The sequence below is a fragment of the Chiloscyllium plagiosum genome, unplaced genomic scaffold (assembly GCF_037043375.1).
Source record: "Chiloscyllium plagiosum isolate Xiang-an unplaced genomic scaffold, Cpla_swu_hap1 HiC_scaffold_48, whole genome shotgun sequence".
Classification (NCBI taxonomy): domain Eukaryota; kingdom Metazoa; phylum Chordata; class Chondrichthyes; order Orectolobiformes; family Hemiscylliidae; genus Chiloscyllium; species Chiloscyllium plagiosum.
In genome coordinates this window covers 11489341-11509455 of record NW_028270186.1, presented here as the reverse complement: position 1 = coordinate 11509455, position 20115 = coordinate 11489341, and the positions used below count along the sequence as shown (strand labels likewise).

The window sequence follows — 20115 nt, the reverse complement described above, 5'->3', positions numbered from 1 at the left end:
CACTAATGTTGGTGGTGAGGATTGTAAATTTGTAGTAACATTGCTGCTATTGTAGTAAGTGAGATTGAACATTTCATGGGACTCAAAATGTGTAATGAGTCCTCAAGCAGAAACCTAACTCAACACATTATTATATCCTGAGTGATTCTCCTCCAGTGAATCTGAACGATTTTGATTTTATATATTTGGAAGGCATATGGCATGTGATGCCATATGAGACCATAAGAAAATTGATGACATTATATGGACAGTGACATAGATTTGTTTGACGATAGCACAACAGTTAGAGATCTGGAAGTATTCTAAATTCCAGTCTCTTAACATTTTTTGCTAGCATATGTGTATCTCAAATAGCAATCGGAAACAAAACTCATGGTCACTACTGGCAGCAAGGGAAAAGTTGCAATTGGGATAACAACTAAGAATCTGTGCAGGTCCTCTTTTCCACCTGATTTTTTTTTTAACAGAAGAGAGGAAGCATTTATAGAGTCGTAGAGATGTACAGTGCAGAAACAGACCCTTAGGTCCAACTTGTCCATGCCGACTAGATATCCCAACCCAATCTAGTCCCACCTGCCAGCACCCGGTCCATATCCCTCCAAACCCTTCCTATTCATATACCCATCCAGGTGCCTTTTAAATGTTGCAATTGTACGAGCCTCCACCACTTTCTCTGTCAGCTCATTCTATACACGTACCACCCTCCGTGTGAAAACGTTGCCCTGTAGGTCTTTTTTGTATCTTTCCCCCCTCACCCTAAACCTATGCCCTCTAGTTCTGGACTCCCCCACCCCAGGGAAAAGACTTTGTATATTTATCCTATCCATGCCCCTCATGATTTTACAAACCTCTATAAGGTCACCCCTCAGCCTCTGACACTCCAGGCAAAACAGCCCCAGTCTATTCAACCTCTCCCTATAGCTCAAATCCTCCAATCCTGGCAACATGCTTGTAAATCTTCTGTGAACGCTTTCAAGTTTCACACCATCTTTCTGATAGGAAAGAGACCCGAACTGCACACAATATTCCAGCAGTGGCCCAACCAATGTCCTGTACAGCTGCAACATGACCTCCCAACTCCTGTACTCAATGCTCTGACCAATAAAGGAAAGCATTCCAAACGCCTTCTTCACTATCCTATCTACCTGTGACTCCACTTTCAAGGAGCTATGGACCTGCACTCCATGGTCTCAGCAACACTCCCTAGGACTTTACCATTAAGCACATAAGTCCTGCTAAGATTTTCAGCACCTCTCATTTATCTAAGTTAAACACCATCTGCTAATTTTCAGCCTATTGGCCTATCTGATCAAGATCCCTGTAAGATTGTAATCTGAGATAACCTTCTTTGCTGTCTGCTATACTTCCAATTTTGGTGTCATCTGCAAACTTATTAACTATATCTGTAATGCTCACATCCAAATCATTTGTATAAATGAGAGGTAGTGGATCAAACACCAATCCTTGTGACATTCCACTGGTCACAGGCCTCCAGTCTGAAAAACAACCCTCCATCTCTGTCTTCTACCTCTGAGCCAGTTCTGTATCCAAATGGCTAGTTCTCCTCGTATTCCATTTGGCTGTTACCATTCCATAACCTCAGTTTTGAAGTGCCAGTTACCTATTGTACCAAGAAAAAAAAATGCCTGGTTCATTTTCCAAATGGTGTAAGCACCTTTGATAAACGTTCCTCCCTCAATTCTGTTAAATTTGGAAACATTTGGGATCAACAAAGCAGTCCAAAGTTCCCACAGCATTTGAATGTTTTGTTTCTGCCAGATGAAAATTATTTAACTGAGAAAACTATTTTTCAAATAGTGTTCAGTGTTGTACTGTAAAAATAGTGTGGAGGCAGAATATTTCTTTCTGGGGTTGAAATCATAAACATATTTCTGCCATGAACAGTCTCCAGTTATACCCCAGCATGTTATTGATATGAGCAAGGCAATTTTAACCTAATTGTGACCACTCTCTGAAGAATCGGTTCTTCCTCCCCGCTCCTTTTCATCTTTTCCTTCCTAATCCCATTCTGCTTTGTCTGGAAACTGGAACATTTTGATGCATAAGTCGAGTTGTGCACAGCAGTGCTCCTCTGCCTTTCCACACCTTCTCTGGCCAGGAACGTTCAGCTTGACTGGAGAAATTAGTTCAAAAACTTAGCACAAAATTGGTGTTCAAACCTTTAAGCAATCCATTGGCAAATCTCCAGTAGTACAGATTAAAGTCCTTAATGTGCAGAGTATATCATTTCTTATCGGAAAAAGAGTAGGCTATTTGGCCTCTCAAACCTAACAGATCTTCTGACTCAACACCATTTTCCAACATTATCTCAATTTCCTTTGATGTCTTAAATATCTGAATATCTATCAAACACTGTCTTGAACAGAGTCAATGAGCAAGCCTCTGCACCTGAGAATTCTGAAGACTCACCAGCCTCTTAGTGAAGAAATTCTTCCTCCTCTCAGTTCGAAATGACCAAGGTCTTGGTTTCCCATTGTTCACAACCCTGCAGTGACGGGAAACATGCTCACTGCATCTACCTGTCAAAATTCCTATGTTTGGATGAGGTCAGCTTTTATTCTTTGTTATTCTGGAAAACATCAATCTAGTATCTCTTTTCAGAGTTTAACACAATATCCCGGGAGTGGCTCCACTGCACTCCCTGTATTGTAGATATACCCTTCCTTAGGCGAGGAGACAAAGTATGCACAAAACACTTGGTGAAGACTCAGCAAGGCACCCTACAGTTATAGAGTCATAGAGAGGTTCAGCAATGAGACAGACACTTTGGTGCAACTCGTCCATGCTGACCAGATACTCTAACCCAATCTAGTCCCATTTGCCAGCACTTGGCCCATATCCCTCTGAACTTTTCCTATTCAAATACCCACCCAGATGCTTCTTAAATGCTGCAATTGTACCAGCCTCCACCATTTTCTCTGGCAGCTCATTCCATACATGCACCTCCCTCTGTGTGAAAAAGTTGACACTTAGGTCCCTTTTATATTTTTCCCTTCTCAACCGAGACCCAAGTCCATCATGATTTTATAAACCTCTATAAGGTGGCCCCTCAGCCTCTAACGCTCCAGGGAAAACAACCCCAGCCTATTCAGCCTCTCCCTATAATTCCAACCCTGGCAACATCCTTGTAAATCTTGCAGCAAGCTAACTTTATTTCTGTACTCAAATCATCTTGTTGTATAGGACAATGCACTATTTGCCTTCCTCTTTGGTTGCCTCACTTGTAGATTCGCTTTCAATGACACACTCTCGCTCTCTCTCACACACACATAAGCACACAATACATCCTGGGGTGCTAAGAAATGGCAAAAGTTACAATAGATGCGTTAGTGGCAATTTACCAAAATTCACTGGACTTCAGACAGATGCTGGCGGTCTGGAAGACACCAAATGTTACGCCGATTCAGGAAGTGAAGGTTGTGTTTGACAAACTTCCTGGAGTTCTTTGAGGATGTAGGAAGCGTGGTGGATGGAGGGAACAGCTGGGCGTTATATACTTGGATTTCCAGAAGGTGTTCGATAAGGTGCCACATAAAAGACTCATCTGTAGGAATGCATGGACTTTCGGGAAATGTACTAGCATGGATAGAGATTTTGGTTAACCAATAGAAAGCAGAGAGTTAGGATAAATGGATGTTTCTCTGGTTGGAGATCAGTGGTGGGTGGGGAGCCACAGGGGTCAGTGTTGGGCCCACAATTGTTCATGATACATCTGAATGATTTGGAAGAGGAGACCAAGTGTAAAGTATCCAAGTTTCTGATGACAATAAATTGAGTGGAAACACAATCTGTAGAGAATATGGAGGATCTGCAGAGAGATTTAGATAGGTTGAGTGAGTGGGCAAGGGTCTGGTAGATGGATTACAATGTTGGTAAATGTGAGGTTATCCACTTGGCAAGTAAAAAGAGTAGATCAGAGTATTATTTAAATGGTGAAAGATTGCAGCATGCTGTTGTGCAGAGGAACTCAGGAATACTTGTACATGAATTGCTAAAAGTTAATTTGCAGGTGCAACAGGTAATCAAGGCGGCAAACAAAATATTTACTTTAATTGCTAGAGGGATTGAATTTAAGAGCAGGGAGGTTCTGCTGCAATTGTACGAAGTGTTGGTCAGGCTATACCTGCAGTACTGTGCACAGTTCTGGTCTCCTTACTTGTGGAAGGGTATACTGGCTTTGGAGGCAATGCAGAGGAGGTTCTACAGCTTGATTCTGCAGATGAGGGGGTTACCCATGAGGATAGGTCAAGCCACCTACGACTGTACTCGGTAGAATTTAGGAGAATAAGTGGGGGAATCTTACAGAAACATATAAAATTATGAAAGGGATAGAGAAAACAGAGGCAGGCAAGTTGTTTCAGCTGGTGGATGAGACTAGGACTGGAGAACATGGCCCCAAGATTAGGGGGGGATAGATTTAGGACAGAGATAACGGAGAACTGCTTTTCCCAGACAGTATTGAATTCTATGCCTAAAGAAGCAGTAGAGGCAGCTTCATTAAATATATTCAGACACATTTGGATGGGTTTTGCATGGTAGGGGAATTAAGGGTTATGGGAATAATGCAGGTAGAAGCTGAGATGATGGATGGATCAGCCATGATCTTAATGAAGGGCTCGACGGACCAAACGGCCTACTCTTTCTTCTATTACTATGAAACTATGACATATGTACAAGGACAGTAAGAGTTCCAAATCTTCCACTATTTTAAAAATGACTCTGAATTTTTACTTTTCCAACTAAAACGGATTACTTCATATTTTCCCACATAATTTTCCATGTGCCATGTTCTTGATCACTCCCTTCACCTGTCTAAATGACTTCAACTTTGAAGTTTCTTTGCACCCTCCTCACAACTCACATTGCCATATAGCTTTATGTTATGAGCAAATTTGGAAATATGATATTTGGTCCCCGATCCAAATTATTGATATAAATTGCTGTACCTGATTCATTCCAATCTGACAACCTGAGAATGATTCGCTTATACCTATCTTCTTCTATCCATTAACCAACTCTCAACTTACTAACCTTTTCTGTGGTACCTTTTTAAAATTTTCTGAAAATCCAAAGACAGCAACCACCTCTGGTTCCCTGCAACCTATTTTGCGCAGTATATCCTCAACAAGTTTAAGCAAGTTTGCCAAGCCTAAATTTTATGTGTCAAATTACCACATCCTTTAAATTATATGAGTATTATGACTTGAATGGTAAAGCAAAGCCATTCTTCAGATAACGTTGGGTACCAATATCTGTAACACTTACATTGAGTTGGAGGTGGTGAGCTGAGGGGTCTCTTGTAATCATTGGACTGATTCTTAACACACATACGATCCATACCTTTAGCAACTGAGTTTGTAGAAAAAATGATATCACATATGAAAGAGACACAATGAATATCCAAGAGTAAAAGCAAAAATGGATCAATATTGAGGGAATGAATACGTTTCCAAAAATATTGCATTAAAGCCATATTCTCGAGAGAGAAATAATTTCCATTTTAAATGGAACAGAATTTGGTTTTCAAAACAGAGAACTTTGTTTTTGCATTTCACAGTCTCCTGATGCTGCAGTAATAGATAGAAAAACAGACTTGCATTTCTTTCATGCCTTTCATGACCTCATGACTGCTTAAAATACCTTAGAGGCAGTGCAGTAATTTGAAGTCGAAGTTTTGCATTTGAAGGAAACTAAGCAGCTGATTTGCACACTGTTGCCTTTCACAAATGACAATGGAATAATGATCAAAATCTGTGTGGCGCTGATTGAGGGATACTAAAATGTTGTACCTTCGAACCATGCAGTGGATTATATGATTATATTCACAAAAAGGATTAAATTTGACGGCTTTGTCTTCACAAAGATAGTTAACCAGTTCTATACTGCAGATAACTTTGAACTTAAAAGTATTGCATCGTTTGCATTATATGATGCCATTGGAATTTCAGTTTCCATGAACAAAACTTAACTTGTATGTTGTAATACGAAGAGCCAATGAAGAATGCTTTACAAAGCTGATGTAATCCAATTCAATTGACATTAGATCTTCTGGACTTTGGAATGCAATCAATATATCTCCCCTCTTCTTTGCAACTTTGATGAGAAGCACTGTTCTCCAACCTGTGCAAAGATGAACTGATGACAAATGTCTCTCACTCTGTGGGGAGCTCTGTTCAAGCTTGTCAGAGGTTCCCAGACAAAGCAAAGAGCTTGTCATATTGCTGTATCCTGGTTTCCTCCACAACAGGCTATTCAATGGGTGCAGAATTGTGGACAGGAACCCATTTCTACAGCTCTAGTTCTTAACAGTGGTGTGCACAATCAAGATCCCCAAACAACCTGTTATTTTACACAAAAAAATTCATATTATTGTTGCAATCACTGGAGTAAAACATGAGAATATGGCTTTCAGGAATAGTCTATAAAGTGACCAGTAAATACTGCTCTCATGCCTATGTGCATAGATTACAGTCTAATTCAGAGAATTATGTCATACCAAGTGTTCCTTCTGGGTCAGTTAATATATATGCTGAAAAATGGGCATTTCTTTTGTGAAATAGATCAACCAATGACAGCAAAGTGAAAGACCTCAAAGCAGAGGTCAGGAGTTACACTGATGATGCTGACTGAAGAATTTAGAGGACACTGAGGTTTTATTGACACAGAAGGCAACTGGAAATGGTTGCAGCGATTAAATGCATTCAAACATGCTGCACATCTGAGTTAGACAGTGGGAACCAAGTGCAGAAATTGTGGGTTATTCATGCCATGTTAAAATCCTCACTGAGCAAAAACTCGCACGGCTTTTAAAATCATATATGCTTGAACTTGTTTTTTCTTGAATTGAATATTTATTTTTATTTTTTTTAAATCACAGATTATGGATGTTCCTTGGGAATTAGTTGGAATTCTCACTTCAATAGAAATTACATAATAAACACCATGATCATAGGCATTCAGAAATAGTGCTAGCTGGAATAAGTTGTTAAATTCATAATGTTCACGAGGATGCAAGCTTGGTCACATATCTAGTTAACAACATGTTGGGTATCCTAACGTTTAAAATATGATTTGGAGATGCTGGTGTTGGACTGGGGTGTACAAAGTTAAAAATCACACAATACCAGATTATAGTCCAACAGGTTTATTTGAAAGCACTAGCTTTCAGAGTGCTGCTCCTTCATGAGGTGGTTGTGATGAACCAAAGGCTAGTGCTTCGAAATGAACCTGTTGGCCTATAATGTGGTGTGGTGTGATTTTTAACTCTAAAATATACACAGCCGACAAGAGCCTTATTCAGAATTACAAACTTCAAGACGTCAAGTCTTTCCTCTATCTTCAAAAGGTTAGGGAAGTATTAGATTCAACAGCCCTATTTTATGAATTTGATTCAGTCCAACGGTAAGGGTGTAAAGTAAATCAAATGTGAGGATCTGGATAAGTTACTACTGAAGCATTGCTAAATTATATATTTTAGAAGGAGACAAAAAAAGTCAACAAACAAAACTTGCATGCAGGATCCAAACCTTCTTACAGATCAGGATGTATAAGTTTTAAAAGGTGTACTACATAGAAAACGTTACTATTCAGTGAAGCTCTGAAGTCTGGTTGAATGTGAAGTATGGGAGCTGGTCAGCTTGCTATCATGTGACTTGTTTAAGTCCAGTAATTGTGTTTCAGTGGACTGTGTGGTCAATGGAAGAGCTGATGAAACAAACAAACAGCTGAGTGGGGAAAAGAAAAATCTGACTCCCAGTAACGAGGGAACAATCAATCTTGAGGATCAAATGTCCCACCATCCTTTTTGCATGAACAGAGAAGAGTTAGGCCCTTGATTACTTCCATATGAAGAGGGAGTGGATAAGCTCTTTTATGAATGTTGATTATGACCTTGGATAGCAATATCAAATAAAATGGCATATTCTTGATATTGATCCTAATATCACAAATTTACACTTGCAGGATTATGAGATGGATATTCAAACAATATGACTCACTTTTATTAAAAATACACTCAAAGAGTTTGCCTCAGAGCAGGTCAGGAGCAAATGAGCTGCTTCCCTTATTGGCAAATCTGCACAACAACTTTCAGGTAAGTCTCCAGTCACAACATTTTCTCCTTTGACATTCTCAGCTCATACTAAGATGGGAAGTCTCAAAATGAAACAAATGTCTCAAGTCTGCTTAACTTAAGCAAGGCCCTTCCTGAAGAAGGGCTTATGCCCGAAACGTCGATTCTCCTGTTCCCTGGATGCTGCCTGACCTGCTGCGCTTTTCCAGCAACACATTTTCAGCTCTGATCTCCAGCATCTGCAGACCTCACTTTCTCAACTTAAGCAAACCCCATTTGGAAGAATGAAAACTGATAGAGATACAGACAGCAGGTTGAAATTCAACTGCAATGTTTGTTCGGTCACTTGTGTTCGTGTACATAGGAGCAGAATAGATGATGAGAGAGGAATAAGCTTGGGCTGTCTGTCCTAGGTTGATTCCCCTGCATTTTTTGTGGCTGGCCTACAGAGGTAGAGGTCTGGCAGAAAATTAGTCTCTGCCTTCTGAGCCAGAATGACTTCACAAGTAGAAACAAAATGTTCAAGCATTTAGTTATGTCAAATTTAGCTCAAAAATAAGAAGAAAATGATCTTATGATTTAAGTTCATCAGTTTCTCACAAATATTTCAGTTTATATGAACTGGTGACGCTGCCTGTAAGAAGACAGACTCATTTAAAATGAGTGATTTCCCTCTCATGCACATACTTCTATATATCTGAATTTCAGCAGAAACTCATGATGCACTCATCAAAAACACACCAACTCATGGTGCAGTGAGGCACGACTCCTCAGAAATTGAAGCAGTCCATGTTCAAAAGTAACAAGATCTGGACAATATCCAGGATTGGGCTTACAAGTGGCAAGTAATATTTGTGCCACACAAAGCCAGGCTTTGACCATCACGAATAAGAGACAATCTAACCACCACCCCATGGCATTTAATGGTGTTACGTTCACTGAATACCTGACTATCAACATTCCTGGGAGGGCTATCATTGACCAGAAACTCAACTGGACTCACCACATAAACACAGTGGCTACAAGAGCAGGTCAGAAGCTAGAAATATGGTAGTGACTAACTCACCTCCTGACTCATCAAAGCCTGTCCACCATCTACAAGGCACAAGTCAGAAATGTGAGGGAATACTTCCCCCTTGCCTGGATAGGTGCAGCCCCAACAATACTCAAAATGCCTGACACCACCCAGGGCAAAGCAGCCTGCTTGATTGGGACTAGATCCACAAGCATCCTCTCACTTCTCCACCACCGATGTTCAGCAGCAGCAGTGTGTACTATCTACAAGGTGCATTACAGAAATTCACCAAAAATCCTCACACAGCATTTTTCAAACCACAATCACTTCCATCTAGAAGGACAAGGCCAACAGATATTTGGGAACATCACCACCTTCAAGTTCCCCTCCAAGTCACTCAACATCCTGACTTGGAAATATATCGCCATCCCTTAACTGTTGCTGGGTCAAAATCCTAATGGCAGTGTGGGTCAACCTGTAGCAGGTGGACTGCAGCAGTTCAAGGAGGCAGCACACCACCACCTTCTCAGGGGCAATTATGGATGGGCAATAAATGCTGGCCAGCCAGCAATGTCCATGTCCCACAAAATGAATCAATAATTTTTTTTTAAAAATTCATTACAATCGTATTAACAATGCAGTTTGGAGCAGCAACTGGAAGCTCAGATTCACCTTGTTGAGAATGGAAATATAAATGTTTGTGCATGAAGCCATTTTCATTTGTCAGAAATGTTCTGGAATCAGATCATTAAAATTTGACAGAAAATTTAACTCAGGAGCAAGAGAACCATGATTTATTACCGACCAGCTGTTACTGGTAGGGAAGAACAGTTATTATACTCAAATACAGCTTGTTCTGCTATACTGCGTGTTTCGTTAATGCAAATTGGTTACAATGCAATTCCAACCTTATTAGTTTAAATGGTGCTGCTGTTACATGATTTTCTTATAACACGGGGTTGCACGAGAATGGAACTACCAGAACTACATTATAGCAGAACTGACTGTATTCCTAACTTAACCACCTTTCAAAACTGGAAACATGTCAAGCATTTTTCAAGAAGCAGTGTTTTGTACCTGGTCAATTTACTGTACGATTATATCCTTCTGTTTCTATCTTGGCACTGGGCTCATGCTTTGTTTAAAAGCTCAAGTTGAACTGAGTGTTCAAATTGCTTGCATCATCATTTAGGACTGTACACTGACTGTTGCCTGGAAATAACTGCCAAGCAAGTTACAAGCAAAGCTTAATTGTAGACGAATGTCCTTAAATAATATCCATCATAAATTTTAGATCACTGCCAGCTTTTCTGCATTTTAAACTTGCAAGAAAGATGCACACCTTCCACATGCTGAAAGTGCATTGCATTCGTTCAGCCTTATAGAGAAGGCTGAATCTCAGTCAGGCAGCATTGCTTGCTACTTACAAGGGATAGAGATGTAGGGAGTGAGAGGTGGTACCTGAACAGATTGGCCACCCTCAGATTCAGCAAAAGGTGCGGACTGTCGTGGCACACACTTTAAAACATCTGTGAATTTCGCAGCTGAGGATGGAAGGTGAAAATATGATGTAATAATATACAAGGTTATAAAATAGCTGGCAGAAGTGAAACCATGGCGTGCTATTCTTTGCTGCACAAGTTGCATTGCTGAGCAAGCTGCAAAACTTACAGAAGATTTAACTGTGTCTATTTTCAGTTTCTAAACATGTTAACTTTAGATGGTTCCATACTGCATGGCAAAAGTTTTTAAATCAGAGTTCTCTTTGAACGACGCAGAGATTCACAGAACAAACTGATTGCATAAGTAAATTATCCATTAAACTTGTGTTTTCATCAGTCTGGACCTTAGAAGGTCCACTTTCAAGACCTTAGAGAGGGACCTGAACGCACATCTAAGCATTTCAGATCAAGGTGCTGCTCGATTGAGAATTTAAATTATTGAGCACAGCCACAATAGGTAAGTCGACTGCTGTGTTTGACCTCACCTCCAAAGTGTGCAAGTGCTAACAAAGTGTTAACAAGACCAGCAATTGCGAGTGTCTAACAAAGTATAATTACTCCACATAATTCAGAACAAGTTGTAACTGAATTTTCATCAGCACAGGGGTGTCATTATTCCACAAGTCTAAGTCTCCAAATGTTTGTTAAAATTAATTGATAGCATTGTGGATTTAAGGAAGGTAGAACATGTTACTATGACAGAAAAGTCAAGAGTCACTGAGAAAGTGTTCTGTTTTCTCAAAATGGACCTTGTTAACCGTATATCTGATTGTACCTTTCAATGGCAATAGTGCTGTTTAAACTTTGGCATAGCAGGGCAGGCTGACAGAAATGCAAACTGTTGTTTGTGGTTTGGTTCCAAAATGATCACAGTAATGTGAGAGCAGGGCTATTTCACATCACTGATATGGCATTAATCAGTCCCAAACTGTATGTTTTAATTGAACTATACCACATTGCCATGGCATTTCCATTCCAACATTTATTGCCCAATGAGAAAAACAGCTTTTGCCCCAGTGGCCATGCAACAACTTAAAATTGTAGTCTTCATGGGTCATTAAGTCTTTTGGCTCAATTATTTGCACAAAGCTGAATATGGGTGCCCAACACTTGCATGCTATCAGTGCACACGCCACATGCTCAGTGGTCTTTCATCACAGACTTACTTACTGGGCATAGAAGAGGGAGTGAGAGGTGGCAGTGGAGGCTGTGCAGCAGGAGTCAGGAGCCCCTCATGGTCAGGAAAGGGTCCTGACCCTCTCCGTACACTGTTAAGAACATCTGTGAACTTTGCAGCTAATAGTGGGAGATGGAGAGAAGCTGGGATGAAAAGCTGTAAAAAGCACAATCTTTATGGAAAATTCAAGTAAAATGGAATGTGTTTCATACATCCTTATGAATGTGAATTGTCAAGAGTTCAATGAAACATATAACATTAATTTTCTGTGTTGTTTTACTAAAACTGTCAAGTTTTAAAAACTGTATTTGCGATTGCATGATATTTACCAATATATTACAATGTTTTGTTCTCCCCTAAGTTGAACAAAGAAACAAAGTAACTGACAGACAGGCAGAGAGTTGCTGAAGAGAAAAAGAGACAGAAAAGTTGATCAAATTGCCATCTCGCAGTGAGAACTTGCATCAGATCTTTTCTGAACACAGGTTAAAAATTCATGGCTGGGTTGCACTTAGAGTTTAGATGCAGATTAAGTGCAGATCACAATGTTTCATACCATGCTGAAGGCACTGTCTGGTCCAGGAAATCAGGAGAACAATGCATTCATGCTTTGATAAGCAGCAGAAAATCAACATTTGCTGTGGCCTGATTGCTATGCACCAGGGAGGTAAGCACTTGGTTTTTAATCTTAGGATCCCTACATTGCCACAACATCTTTTTTACGCAATGAGTGACATCATCACTGACTCATGCTGCCTGCAACCCATACAAAAATGCTTCGAATTTGAACTCTTAAGATTTATACCATGAAAAATCTTCAAGGGTGGTTGTGTCTTTTCATATTCAACAATCTAAGACAGTTTTAGTCTGAAGAAAATTATTTTTTCTGCTCACTAATCTCTCCCTTGAACAAGCGTTAGGTATGTAAAAATTAGCTTGCTGCATTGACACCCTTATATTTTGGAAGAAAGTGTGTGCTACATCTCAGAAGTGCATTCATCTTATGGTGTGCAGTGCATAGCATCTAATGGAGTAGATTGGTTAAGAGTCCTACCCAGGACAAGAAAGATGGATTCAAAATACAAATAAACAATTTGATATTAACCTGTAAATCCTTCAATAGTGACTGTAACAAAGTCAGCCAGATGAATCTCGTAGAATATGAGTTCCCCGATTGGGACTATTAATCCAGTCCAATCCGGGAGCCCTGGCTGACATAAAAAAGGGAGTGTCCCAGATACTGACTCTGGGTGCCTGAATCTTTATGAGACATTACTGCAGTGAAGGATTGGTCTTTTGTCAATCAGGGTAACTTGGTGATTGGATACTGGCTTTTGTGGGGTTATTTCGCTTTCCAACACAATTGAAGTAACAAGCTCAAAGAGCAGGAGAGATTCCTGGTCAACCAAATGATAGAAACAAAATAGGAACATCTCCCATCATCTTTAAGAGCTCCAAGTGAAAACATGATAAAAAAATAGAAGTCTGAATGATCTGTAACACCCTTGCTGCATCTCAGCACACATGTTGATGGCTTTCTTTTGCAGAAATTATGAAAATAGATGATTGTCCAAGGATGGGAAGGAACAGCTACACTTCATGTATTTGAAACATCTTAGAAAAGTAATATAACAAGAGCAAAATAGAAAAGGGCTCATTGACAAGTTGTTAGAAAGATAGTCAGTTCAATGCAAAACTGGGTTGGCCAGCCAATCAGAATGCAGAGCCACCAAACAATGCATCAGGAATCATAGGGTTTTGTTTGCCTGAGCAAGGTTACGTAACATATATTTCTGATGTTCATACAAAATGTTTTCTCTGAAAGCAAAATGAAGGATTATTACTGGTGCCTTTAACTGAACACATTTTATTTGAAATAAATATAGATTGTGGTTGCAATATACTAAATGGAAACAAAGTGGAGAAGCTAGTGATCACGTTGTCATGTTAAACAGTTCATCACTGACTTGTGGGTAGATCCAGATTTGTGCATTGCAAGTGAATGGCAAATAAAATTAGCATCTCAAGATTTGTGGGAGTCAGATGATAACATCAAATTTGTTGCTCAAATGTATTGCTCAATGTTAACATTTTTTTAAAAATTATTCATGGGACGTGGATGTTGCTGTTTGGGGCAATATATATTACCCAACTCTAGTTGCCCTTAGAAAGGTGAAGTTGAGCTGCCTTTATGAACCACTGCAGTCTATACAGTGTCAGCACACTCAAAAAATAATCTTTATGTTGATGTAAAATTTGCAAGAAAATTTGTATATGATTCTGTGAAGATCAGTGCTTGATCAAAGATTGGAGAGAATTTCAAAACCAGTTAATTATAAACAATTTTGATGAGAATTTAGGAGGCACGATTAGTAAGTTTGCAGCTGACATTAAAATTGGTGGTATTGTTGACAGTGAAGAAGGTTATCTAATATTACAAAGAGATCTTGACCAATTGGGCCAGTGGGCGGAGGAGTGACACATACAGTTAATTTGGATAAATGTAAGGTATTGCATTTTGGTAAAATGAACAAGGACAGGACTTATACAGTTAATAATAGGACCTTGAGCAGTGGTTCACAGTTTTTTGAAAGTTTCATGAAGGATAGACAGAGTGGATAAGAAGGCATTTAGCTCACTTGCCTTCAGACCATTGGGTATAGGATTTGGGAGGTCATATTGAGGTTGTACAGGATGTTGGTTAGATCACTTTTGGAGTACTGCGTACAGTTCTGGCCACCCTGCTATAGGAAGGATATTAATAAATTGAAGAGGATGCAGAAGAGATTTACCAGGATGTTGCCAGGATTGTTGGGTTTGAATTATATGGAGAGGCTAGGAAGGCTGAAACTTCTTCCACTCGAGCTTGGAGGTTGAGGGTTGATCTTGCAGAGCTTTATAAAAGGGGCATAGATAAGGTGAAGCCAAGGTCTTTTCCCTTGGTAGGGGAGATCAAAACTCGAGGGCGTAATTTTTAAGGTGCGAGGAGAGAGAATTATAAAGGACCCGAGATACAATGTTTTTACACAGAGGAATGTGGAATGAACTGCGAGGAGTGGTAGATGCAGGTACAGTTACAACTTTTAAAAAACATTTGGACAGATGCATGTACAGGAAAGTTTGGGAGGGACATAGGCCAAATGCAAGCAAGTGGGACTAGTTAGATTTGAGAAACTTGGTCAGCATGGACGAGTTGGACTGAATTTAACCTTAGAAGGTGAGAGGTAATGAGGGATGGCTAATATACAAGGGACGACACTATAACAAGTCAGACCCTGGAAAGTTCTGGACATCAGTGGGATCTTGGTGTGCATGTCCCACAAATCTCTGGAGGGAGCAAGGTGGTTAAGAAAGTATCTAGGCTACTTGCCTTTATTAGAATCGAAAAACAAGGCGGTTATGCTGGGACTACATAAACTGGTTAGGCCACCACTGGAGTGTCATGTACAATTCTGGCCATCACATTATCAGAAGGACCTGATCGGACAAGAAATGGTGCAGAGGAGATTTACCAGGAAGCTCCTGTAGATCTGAATTATGAGGAAAGGTTGGAAAGGCTCAAGTTGTTTTCCTTGGAGCAGAAAGGTTGAAAGGAGAATGAAAGAGGTGATTGAGATTGAGGGGCGAGCAAGGTACTTTGACTATTAACAGAAGGTCCCCTCCAGGGATTTGTGGACATGGACACCAAGATCCCACGTATGTACAGAACTTTCAGGGTCTTACTTGTTATAGTGTAATCCCTTGTATGTTAGCCATCCCTCATTACCTGTCACCTTCCAAGGTTGAATTCAGCCCAACTTGTCCATGTTAATCAAGTTTCTCAAACCTAACTAGTCCCATTTGCCTGCATTTGGACCATATCCTTCTCAAACTTTCCTCTTCGTGTATGTGTCTAATGTCTTTTAAGAAGGACATAAGTTTAAGATAAGGAGATGGCAAAGAGAACCGTTGAGGAGAAATGTCGCTCAAAAGGGCAGTGTAGTGTCTGCCTGATAGAGTGGTTCAGTCAGAAACTCTCAAAACATTTTATCAGTCTGTAAATATTCATTTTGTTATGAACCTAAAGTCATGTACTCTACCTTTAAGAGAGAGTGAATGATGTTCTGCACTGAGAGCTTACAAGCACCTGTGATATAACAAGAAACCAATCTCAGAGTACTGGAAAATTGAAAATACGTAACATTTGGCTATGAATTGGATACCTGAACTCGTTGCTGTTTTGACAACAATTCGAATTTAACCAATCAATTTATATTATGCCCCAGAATACTAAAGCCCAATCAAGTTTGAGTTTAATGTTTTGCCAACATCGAACCAATGAGACAATCTGATGCAGGATATAAAAAAAGGCTGGCATTTTGAAAATTGGATCAAACAACTACCATCAACACAGATCCAAGAAATTCGGAAACACTCTCAAATCTACCTTTTCATCTGAAACATATTTACAGTAAAAAGCAAGACCATGATCTGGGGAGATCTTCAGCTAGAAGACAACAGTCACAGAAGACGACAGCCACTGTGTGGTTTTGAAATTAAGTTGATGTAGGTTTAACAAGTGTTTACTGGAACAGTACATTGTTATAGAGTTGGTCGCAGGTAAAAAGTAGTCAAGAAAAGGGGGGCTTAGAGTTGTGAATAGTTGTTTCACACAGATGAAAAAAATCACCATTTCGACTGTGACAACACATCTATCTTGGGACAGGCGAAGCAAAAACATGCCAGAGAATTCCTAGAGGCCTGGCACTCCAACCACAATGCCATAAACAAACACAGATCTAGATACCATCTATCAACCCCTCAGAAAACAAACAGGAAATGACATCACCACAAACCCAAGGAACCCCATCCAGGACAAACATATAAATAGAAAGCAGGAGACACCAGCTTCGCTTCACTTGGAGGTCGCCACTGATGATGTTACCTAGCCAGGTAATGAAACGTCTGGATATCAAACCTACAGCTCAGCGAGCAAACCTACACCTTAGAAATTACAAAGAACAGCCGAAATTCTGTTAATGACTACAGCTTCAGACAAGACACTGCAAATCGACTTTTTCCATTATCTGAATTAACTGTGAAGACCATCATCGGAATGAGATACTGTGTCAGATACAGAAAGGGACATCTCATAAAAGGGATGAAGGATGTTTTGCATAATTGTCTTTGTGCCCATTGCAGGAAATGTTTTGAGTTGATGACAACTATCTTTTAATGTTTCATACTGCATCAAACACTGCAGCTTCAAGAACATAAAGAGGTTTCAGGTTTTCTTTCATTCCTAAGTTGGGAATTGCATCTTTTAATTCAAGGAAACCAGTCAGCCTTCTCAACATCTTCACTGTGTAAGTAGGACAGCTGATTAGAACTTATGTCGTACTTTTCCCTAACACAGGCAGGTGCCCACTCTAGCACACTGCAAGAATGCAATGCACTTGGAGCTCACAAGCTGAAGGAATAGTACCAAGCTGTCCCAGTCAGCTATCCGTTACATTTCAGCTAACACAATAGTGGTATTCATTGGAACAGGCATTTTAACATTTGTACAGTAATAATAAAAATGCAAACAAATCTTTTGACGATTGTTTTACTACAATTCCATATAGTTTCCTATAACTCAGGTTCAGGATCATGTTCCCTCTCTACCAACCCCCTCCCCACCCAGCAAAGCCATTAAAGCTGGCATACACTAGAAACCTTTTAAAGACATTAGAAATATAGGAAACTTTGGAGGTGATTGAGACAAATGCAGTGACTTGTCAGAATGTTGCATGTCAATGAATTTAAAGCTGCATGAACCCACATTTTGGTGCCATTTTGCCATGTCTATTAATGAGCCACATACAGAATTTCTTAAAAATCCAAATTAAAATGGAAGAACTGAACAAACGTTCACTCCCTTCATGCTCCCAGTACCTTCCCAGCCACGTGAAGTATCAGGTATCCTGCCATGAAGCCTGTTGTATTCTCCTTGTCTTTCAGTTACTTGGCGTTGGATAAGAGTAATAAGGTGAAGCAGCTGATGCTTTCCGCAGTCACTATCGTACTCCCTTCATTAAAAGCATTTGTGGAGTACCTGCACATACTGCAGTGGTTTAAGAAGACGGAGCAACAAATGTTGGCATTGCCAGTGATGCTCATGCTTGTTCAAGGAACAAAAAAAAAAGAGACTACCTCACTTCTTCACAAGTCAAAATCGACCTGTACTGGGAATCAATGTAGGGTGGGGGGGTATGGGTGGATGTATGTCATTGTATTCTGGGGTTTGAACTATGATGGATCAGAAAGCCTCAAATCACAGCGAAATAAGAAGGCCTTGCTAAAAATGCACCCATCTGAGAGTACTATAGTCCAGTGATGGTTATCAATTCTGAGGCTCTAAAGTCAATCCCAGCACGGGAAAATTGCAAATGACTTCAATAAACCAAACAATATGAATTTTTAGTCTAAACAAAAGGCGGAAAATGCCAGATCATTGCTCGAAACAAAAGTGGTTTATGAATGTCCTTGAGGGGAGATCTGTTACCTCTGTCTGTTCTGACTGCAGTGCCACAATATGTGGTCCACACTTTCAGCCCTCTTAGGAAAGGGCCTTTCAAGCTACTTGGCTGTAAATCAATCCATCAACCGCTTTCTCAGGGTTGCTTGGAATGAATAATATATCTATCCTCATTTTACAGTTTGTAACAGTTTGGAATTTCAAAATGACTGAACCAGGATCCTGTGGTACAGTGAAAGGTGGGATGAGGAGCAGAAAAGGGAGAAAATGTGAAGAGGATTTTTTCGAAATAGAGTGCTGACATTCATTGTGTTCAAAAAATTGAATCAAAAGCTGTCACTTAAGTATATTCTGGGGCATTAGCTTTCATGCTGGCAATGGTAACATTATCCAGCAGAAGTAAAAGCAATCAAGGTTGAGATATCCATATTTGGAAGACAGAAGAGACACTTCACCAACTTCGATGGAACGGTCAAACTAAAACTGATGGTTTTGGAGATATTATCACCCCTATGTTCAGATGCTCTTCTACACTGTGTTGACTAATAGTTTCCTTTTCAATTTCTAAAACACCGTGCAACAACATATCTTCCCAATCAGCCAATGAATTCACCATGTGGGAGAAATTTGGCTGTGAACTGAACCAAAAAGTCTAATATTTAGTGTTTACAAACAAACACAATGTGCCAATACCCTCCTTTTACATTCAATCAACAACAGCAAAATCACAAATCATGCAGCTTCAAAGATGAGATGGTGTACTTTAGAATGACTGCAGTTAGCCTTGTAAAACAAGTCTAATGGTTCAAGCCAAAGATGATGAAGCTGAACATCATGCAGATTTGAGCTTAGGCCATTCATAATAAATCATTCAACATTCAACAAGCTAATGAATTACAGACTCAGTCTTAAAAACATTGAAAGGGTTGACTCATGAAGCTTTCAATGTTTTGAATGTTCACGTTCTGCTGTAGTGTTATGTATTAGCTCTTTAAATGTTTTAGTGCAAAGCTCTTGAACTCTTTTAATGAAATGAGTTGTAGATCAGCCTATAATCATGTCATCATTACAGCTGTAAAACTAAATAATTTGTGCAAATTCTTGTTGCTGAACTACTTCAATCAAAATAACCTCGGCTTCATTTTCAAAATAGTTTTGAGTTAATTCCAGAACTGAAGGATTTCAAAACGTTTTCCAAACATACTTGTGATGTTGTGTGCACGTGTCAAAAACTGGAATGGCAACTGAGTAGGCAAACTTTATATGCTGCGTTTCAGGTTGTGTCCTTACTTGGTATCTCAGGTTCTAATGACTACTATAAGAGATGCCAACACAAAGATAATGGTGATGGTTTCTGTGTGTTCTCATTTCATGTTTTTGACTTTATCATCATATCACATGTTTGGCATGATCAGTGCACCGTTACTGATGTAATTTACACGTGAGGTCTAAAGTCTCTCAGATATGAGGTGAAATTGTGGAAGTGCAGTGAAATATACTCAGGTCACCTCTGGGAGATTAACAGGCACTGTACTAGAATCATTTGGATGGTGGTTATTCAAATTTGTACATTTAACTGGTACAGCAGGCATCATGTCTTAAATGTTTTGTGAAAGTGTTCAATACATCATTAAGATGACTTCATATCCTGTGTGAATACAGATGTCACCTTCTTTTGAGGTGCTAAATCTGAGTCACGTGCCAGATTGGCTAACTGCCAGTCAGTATATGACTACAATAAATGACTCGAGTCAATTGCGTTTACATCCACAACTTTTCTTGGAGAAGCCAAGTCTCAGATGCTTCACACTGGTTTCTTTGCATTTGTCT

At 39.7% G+C, this 20115-nt stretch overlaps 1 protein-coding gene across 50 annotated transcripts in view; it reads right to left on the bottom strand.

The window, feature by feature from the left end:
- Positions 1-20115, bottom strand: part of camk2b2 (calcium/calmodulin-dependent protein kinase (CaM kinase) II beta 2) — a 264708-nt gene that overhangs the window by 16530 nt on the left and 228063 nt on the right. For 33 of the 50 annotated variants that reach the window (XM_043681403.2, XM_043681412.2, XM_043681409.2 and 30 more), the window contains 3 exons: positions 11780-11905; positions 10535-10651; positions 5287-5370 (listed from right to left, as the gene is read on the bottom strand). The exons of the other annotated variants lie outside the window; for them this stretch is intronic. In XM_043681403.2, coding sequence (XP_043537338.1) covers positions 5287-5370; positions 10535-10651; positions 11780-11905 — 327 coding nt within the window. The remainder of the gene's footprint in view (positions 1-5286; positions 5371-10534; positions 10652-11779; positions 11906-20115) is intronic. 50 annotated transcript variants of the gene reach the window in all.